Source organism: Trypanosoma cruzi, genomic scaffold (assembly GCF_000209065.1).
Source record: "Trypanosoma cruzi strain CL Brener 1047053512077 genomic scaffold, whole genome shotgun sequence".
In the NCBI taxonomy this organism is placed as follows: domain Eukaryota; phylum Euglenozoa; class Kinetoplastea; order Trypanosomatida; family Trypanosomatidae; genus Trypanosoma; species Trypanosoma cruzi.
The window spans coordinates 727-7,161 of NW_001849301.1; the positions used below are offsets into that span (position 1 = coordinate 727).

Below are 6,435 nucleotides of genomic sequence, written 5' to 3' on the forward strand. Positions count from 1 at the left end.
GGAAAGCAATAACAAATCAAACAACATTCATTTAAAAAAAGAACAAAAACTCCCCGTTCCTCATATTTTAACCCCCGCACAAAAACAAATGTTTTCTATTACTGTTCCACACACAAGAAAAAAATGAAAAAAGTCGTCCTCTATTACTGTTCCACACACACAAGAAAAAAAAAAAAAAAAGAAAGAAAAAAAAAACCACACAAAAAAAACACCTGCTTACCGTGTGGCCATACCAAACTGTTTTTTTATTTTGCCCAAAAAGAAAATTAAATAATTACGTGTCTTTCAACCGTCTGACCCTCTGTGTGTCCGCACAGCGTTTACATTTCATGGGTCATCCGCGTGTTGGTGCTCCCCTCAGCCCTTTCATCGGCGCGTGAGTGCGGCCCGCAGAGCACAGTCACTCGTGTGTGTGTGTGGGGGGTGAGAGAAGCACGCAGACATAACGGCAGTCGCGTCTCTCCGTAGAGAGAGTGAGCGCAGCAAAAAAAAAAAAAAACACGGCGGCAGGGCGTGGCTGTGTGTGTGTGGCGCTGCGAGTGTCTGCCCGCCCTGGCCGCAAGAAAACAAAACAAGAGGGAAAGAAATGTGTGCTCCGCCCCACAGGCCCTCGTCGCACGCCCACACGTCACGGCTCCCTCAGCGCGCCGTTCGTCGCGGCCCCTCCTCACGCGTGCAGCAGGCGAGGCGCACGGGGCCGTCGTCATGAGCGTGTCGGTGGGTGTGCGAGTGGAGCGGTTGGGCGAGAAACACACGGTACCCCTCACAGGAAGAGTGCAGCAAGAAGCAATTAAAAAGGGAAGAGTAGAAAAGAAAAAAACTCCATGGTGGTTGCCCTAAATCATCAAGCAAAAGAGAAGAAAAGTAATTAAAAAAAAATTGTTCTCCACTGAGTAAAATTTGTCCCTAGCGGTGTGTGTGTGTCGCTGCAGAGGAGAGCGCAAGTGTTCCACACTGAGGCCGCACACTCCTCACGCAGCCGCAAACCCCCACAGCCCCAGCAGAAGCAGCAGCGGCAGCAGTCCGCTCTCACGCATAGTGCCAGCAACGCTGTTATCCCACTGCGACGAATTTAAAAGGCTGCTGCTGAGTGTCGCCGCCTCTGCTTCCTTAACCTGTGGATGGAGCCCTTCTTGTCCCTTGCCTTCAGCGTTATGTGTTGCTGCATTTGCTGCGTCGGGGGTGCCCACAGAGAATTGGGTTGGTTGATCTGCCTGCATCATATCTCCACCTTCCGTCCCCACCGTTTGTGCATCATCAGATGAGGAAGCACCGACATCAGTAATGGCGGCACTTGAAGATGTAACAGATGTCACGGCTTCATGTCCATCGGAAGATGTGGCAGATGCCGGCTGGTCTGCAGTTCCCTCCCTTGCTGAGGATGTCGCGGCATTGGGCTCCGCTGGTTTGGGCTCTTCTGATTCCGACTCCGCTGGTTTGGGCTCTTCTGGCCTCGACTCCGCTGGTTTGGGCTCTTCTGATTTCGGCTCCGCTGGCGTGGGTGGAGCGCCACCACTCGGAACACTGCTCGTGTTCAAAGTTGTTTGGTCCGTCTGCTGTGGTCCGGCAGTAGCAGGCGGTGGCACAGTTGGCTGTGTATTTGTGTTCACCCTATCGTTGGCAGATTCAACGGACGGGGAAGTAGCTGCCGCCGCTTTCGCCGACTTCCTTTCCGGAGGTGGAATGGTGACTTTATTCGCGTTGAGGGCGCCAATCTCAGTTTCATTCAACGGACGGTTGTACAGAAAGACGTTCGCCACCGTCGCATGGATTTTTCCGCTGCTCAACTGCTCATCGTACGCGCCAAAGTAAAAGTGTGAGACCGCGTCCAGCCCTTCATTGAACGAATTTCTCAGACTCATATTCCAAAGGGGAGTCCCGTCAACGTACACGGAGCCCACACCGTCATGCATTTTGAGCACCACGTGATACGTCTTGTCCAGCTCCCATGCGGTAAAATGCTTCGGGAACAACTCATGCTCCACGCTCCACTCCATATTATTATCGTACGAAAGTCCCAGGAGTGTTGTCTTCCCCATTTTCTTCAGGCCCATCAGGGGAGTGATGCCCTTCGGCACCTCGTGAATCGACACCGTTGCCGCAAGAGTAAACCCATAGTTTGCAAAGTGAAACGGCATTTTCGGCCACTGCTTGCACACAGGCCACTCGGCCCCCGCGCTACGCCCTTCGAACGTCCACCCACTGGGAACCTTTTTCGTCGCACCCCTCACAACGGCATTCACCCCAAGGTACTCGTCCTCCCACTTGTCCCCACGGAGCGTATCGGCCAAATGGCCCACAAGCCCAGCCGTGGGGATAGGAACAGAACAGTTCCCTCTTGACAGCGCGGCGTCCGCAGCGCCTGTGCTGCATCGTCTCAAGGCATTGTCTTTCACGGCCCAAGTATCCAGCGCATGCCATATCTTCTGCAGCTCGGACGTCAGATCCAGGAAGAAGGCTTCAGAGTTGCTTCCAACACCGGCCTCGTACAAACAATACAGCTTATCATTCGCGTACAACAGAGAGCTGGAGGTTGCGCTATTCCCAGTGGGTAACAGGCCAACCTGGTAAATGCGGTTCGTGTCCGTTAGCCACAGGTGAATCTCGCTCCTTTCTTTGTCCCCGGAATATTCCAGCTGGGTGAGGAGGATCACCTTCTTTCCGCCAATAGTTGCGGTGATGAATCCACCCTGAATGTGGAGCCCAAGACCTGCCAATGAGTTGCTCCACACACGCGAGAGCGTCCCCAGAGCCTCCGTCCACGTGTTCCCCTTGTCAGTCGACTCGTACACCCTTCGGCGACCGTACTCACATGAGGTGATCATGATGATTTTCCCATCCTCCCATTCAAGGATACTGGGGTTGGTGCAGCCCGCATGTGTCGCGCTTTTCGCAAAGGTCCAGCGCTGTTGAACAGAATTCAAGTACATGATTGTGGACGCAGTGTTCCCTCCCATTGTCAGAAACTGCACGGGAAACACGAGCGTGCCATCCGTCATTTTCGTGATGGGAGTACTGGCATCGTTGAGGAAGCCAATCATGTCACCGGGTTGATAGGGATAAGGAAGGCGAATGCTCATAGAGACGGAATTCATCGAAAAACCTCCGCTTCGTCTAGGCCCCGTCTCCAGAAAATGAATAACAGACTCCACACCACTTCCTCCCCACTCATCGGTAAACCGAATTCTGGCCCCAGTCCGTAAGTCGTAGCCCTCCACAAAAGCAAAAAGCGGTCCGAAGAGTCTGTAAGGCGTGGTAAACAACATCTGGTGAAGGCGTGCAGCAAAAAAGTCAAGATCTTCTGGCCCCGCGTACGGCCGCCACGTCCTCCCACCATCAACGCTGATCCGTGCCATCAACTGCATGGACGCACTCCCGCTCCCCACAGATCCATTGAACTGAGCTCCAACAATGGCCAGGAGCATCCCGTCCACATTCACAAGATGAGGATTGCGGAAAATGTGGCCAGCGGCCGCTGTGTTTGCGACTGGATACTCCCTTGGCAACTGCTCCAAACTGTGTCTTCCATAGGAATCGTCCACTCTCGTTCCATAGTTTTGGGTCCGCAAAGGCTCCGCGGCGGCGCACATCAACACGAAAAGGAGAAGCAGCACCGCGGAAGCAAACACAGGCCGCGACATGTTTGGCCTCTGCGGCTCACTCTCTCTTCCTTCCCTCCTCCTTCCGCTGGATCCGGTCACGCGGCGACGGTTGTGTGTGCGGGGTGCCTTCACAGCAGCAACACGTGAGAGCATACAAATATGTGTGTGTGGGTAATGTGTGCTGCTGTTGTTGGTCCTTTCAGTGTCTTCGAATTTCACAGTGGCGATTCGCGCTTGTTTTCCTTCTTTCCTAGCGTGTGTATGTGTTCAAGAAGTGGTGAAGAAAACAACAGCGGCAGCACATCAGACACGTCACTGGGGAGCAGAGCAGAGCACCCACGCAGAAAGCGGGGCACGAGACAATCCGGAATGGGCAGCACGGAGGACCATCGCCCACACCAGCCCTCACACACACACACACACACAGACACCATCGCAGTGCCGTCAGTCCGCGGGAGAAAAGATTCGGCCCTCCACACAACAAACGCACACCGCCAACAGTCACCCAACATGGACGAGAAGAGACACACCGCCACCGCCTCCAGTTCAATCCCACAGCCAAAGGCATACGGCCACAGCCCGCTGCCAACACACAGCGCACACGGACCTAGCAATCACCCAAAGAGCCACACGCGGAAGCGGATCCTCACCCAGCCATGACGTGGCGACAAAATTTCCAGCCATCACACCCACAATGGGATTCGGTGCCCAACTCAAAGAAGTCACAGGCGGTGCAGCACGCCAACAGCAAAAGTGACTCGCGGTGCGCGCTCCCTCTCTCCTCCTTCCCTTCATGCCCACGGAGGAAGCAGCAGCCACCCGCAACCGCCAGCACACGCTACAAAATAAGCATCCAAATCCACTGCAATGTGCATTTTTTGTGTGCATGTGGTTGTGTGTGCCTGCAGACACACGAGGCAAAGAAGTAAAAACAGGAGCGGAGCATGTGAAGGGACGCACAAACAAAAATGTACAGCAGAAGTGCATGGCAGAAATAAAGAGAAAAAGACTGCTCAAGCTCATGACATTGCACTGCAGACAAAGCAGCGGCAATTCATAAAAAAAAATTAAAATTTTAAAAAATTCATCTTCACCCTTCCACCCCTCACACTTTGAAAAGAAAAAAAAAAAAAAAAAAAATGAAAAAAGTCGTCCTCTACTACGGCTACACACAAATAATATAAAAGAAAAAAAGAAAATGAAAAGCCACACAAAAAAAAGATTTCACTGGTTACCGTGTGGCCCACCAAACTGTTTGTATATTTTGCCCACAAATTAAAAATTAAATAATTTCTGTCTTTCAACCGTCTGACCTCCATGTGTCCGCACATCGTTTATATTTCATGGGGTCATCTGCGTGTTGCTGCTCCCCTCAGCCCTCTCATCGGCGCGTGAGTGCGGCCCGCAGAGCACAGTCACTCGTGTGTGTGTGGGGACTGAGAGAAGCACGCAGACATGACGGCAGTTGCTTCTCTCCATCGGGGGAGTGAGCGCAGCAAAAAAAAAGAAAAATAATCAGAGAGGGGTAGAAATACTCACGAGGCCGACCCCGAAGGGCGCGCCGACGCAAAAAAAAAAAAAAAAACACGCAAAACAAGAAAAAAAAGTCAAAGAGAGCAAGTAAAATTACTTTTTTTAAAGCGGCAGGGTGTGGCTGTGTGTGTGTGGCGCTGCGGGTGTCTGCCCGCCCTGGCCGCTAAAAAACAAAACAAGAGGGAAAGAAATGTGTGCTCCGCCTCACAGGCCCTCGTCGCACGCCCACACGTCACGGCTCCCTCAGCGCGCCGTTCGTCGCGGCCCCTCCTCATGCGTGCAGCAGGCGAGGCGCACAGGGCCGTCGTCATGAGCGTGTCGGTGGGTGTGCGAGTGGAGCAGTTGGGCGGGAAACACACGGCACCCCTCACAGGAAGAGCGCAGCAATAAATAATTAAAAGAGGGAAAAGTAGAAAAGAAAAAACGTCCATAGTGATTGCCCCCAAAAGCAAAAAGAGAAGGGAAGAGTGGAGCAAAAAAGAAAAAAACAGAAATAAATGTTTTTTTTAAAGCAAACAAAAATAATTAAAAACAAACATAAAAAAACATAAGAAATTATACTCCAAACGGAAAAGAAAAAAAATTAAAGGCCGAAAAAAAAAAAACGCCCATGGTGGTTGCCTTAGGGCAGCAAGGGAAAAATTTAGAACATCAAAATAAAACAAAAACAAATTATTCACTGTGTAGTAAAATTTTATTCCTAGCGGTGTGTGTGTCGGTGCAGGGAAGGGCGCAAGTGCTCCACACGGCAGCCGCACACTCCTCACGCAGCCGCAAACCCCCACAGCCCCAGCAGAAGCAGCAGCGGCAGCAGTCCGCTCTCACGCATAGTGCCAGCAACGCTGTTATCCCACTGCGACGAATTTAAAAGGCTGCTGCTGAGTGTCGCCGCCTCTGCTTCCTTAACCTGTGGATGGAGCCCTTCTTGTCCCTTGCCTTCAGCGTTATGTGTTGCTGCATTTGCTGCGTCGGGGGTGCCCACAGAGAATTGGGTTGGTTGATCTGCCTGCATCATATCTCCACCTTCCGTCCCCACCGTTTGTGCATCATCAGATGAGGAAGCACCGACATCAGTAATGGCGGCGCTTGAAGATGTAACAGATGTCACGGCTTCATGTCCATCGGAAGATGTGGCAGATGCCGGCTGGTCTGCAGTTCCCTCCCTTGCTGAGGATGTCGCGGCATTGGGCTCCGCTGGTTTGGGCTCTTCTGATTCCGACTCCGCTGGTTCGGGCTCTTCTGGCCTCGACTCCGCTGGTTTGGGCTCTTCTGATTTCGGCTCCGCTGGTGTGGATGCAGC

The 6,435-nt window shown here is 52.4% G+C and overlaps 2 protein-coding genes across 2 annotated transcripts, besides 8 other annotated features; both read right to left on the reverse strand.

Moving 5' to 3' along the window:
* Positions 1–6,435: part of a sequence feature (areas not merged during assembly with more than two copies in the genome that could not be assigned to a particular haplotype) that runs on past the window's edge.
* Positions 162–195: a microsatellite.
* Positions 972–3,755, reverse strand: Tc00.1047053504341.10 (trans-sialidase, putative; the record flags this gene model as incomplete). The annotated part of the gene is made up of 1 exon (XM_799945.1): positions 972–3,755. The coding sequence occupies one exon, from the start codon at positions 3,753–3,755 to the stop codon at positions 972–974; it is 2,784 nt and encodes a 927-aa protein (XP_805038.1).
* Positions 4,009–4,033: a microsatellite.
* Positions 4,659–4,687: a sequence feature (AT_rich).
* Positions 4,718–4,750: a microsatellite.
* Positions 4,875–4,895: a sequence feature (AT_rich).
* Positions 5,171–5,208: a sequence feature (A-rich).
* Positions 5,580–5,740: a sequence feature (A-rich).
* On the reverse strand, positions 5,899–6,435 carry Tc00.1047053504341.20 (trans-sialidase, putative; the record flags this gene model as incomplete). Its single annotated transcript, XM_799946.1, has 1 exon — positions 5,899–6,435. A coding segment is annotated over one exon (537 nt), but the record flags the coding sequence as incomplete, so codon positions are not given.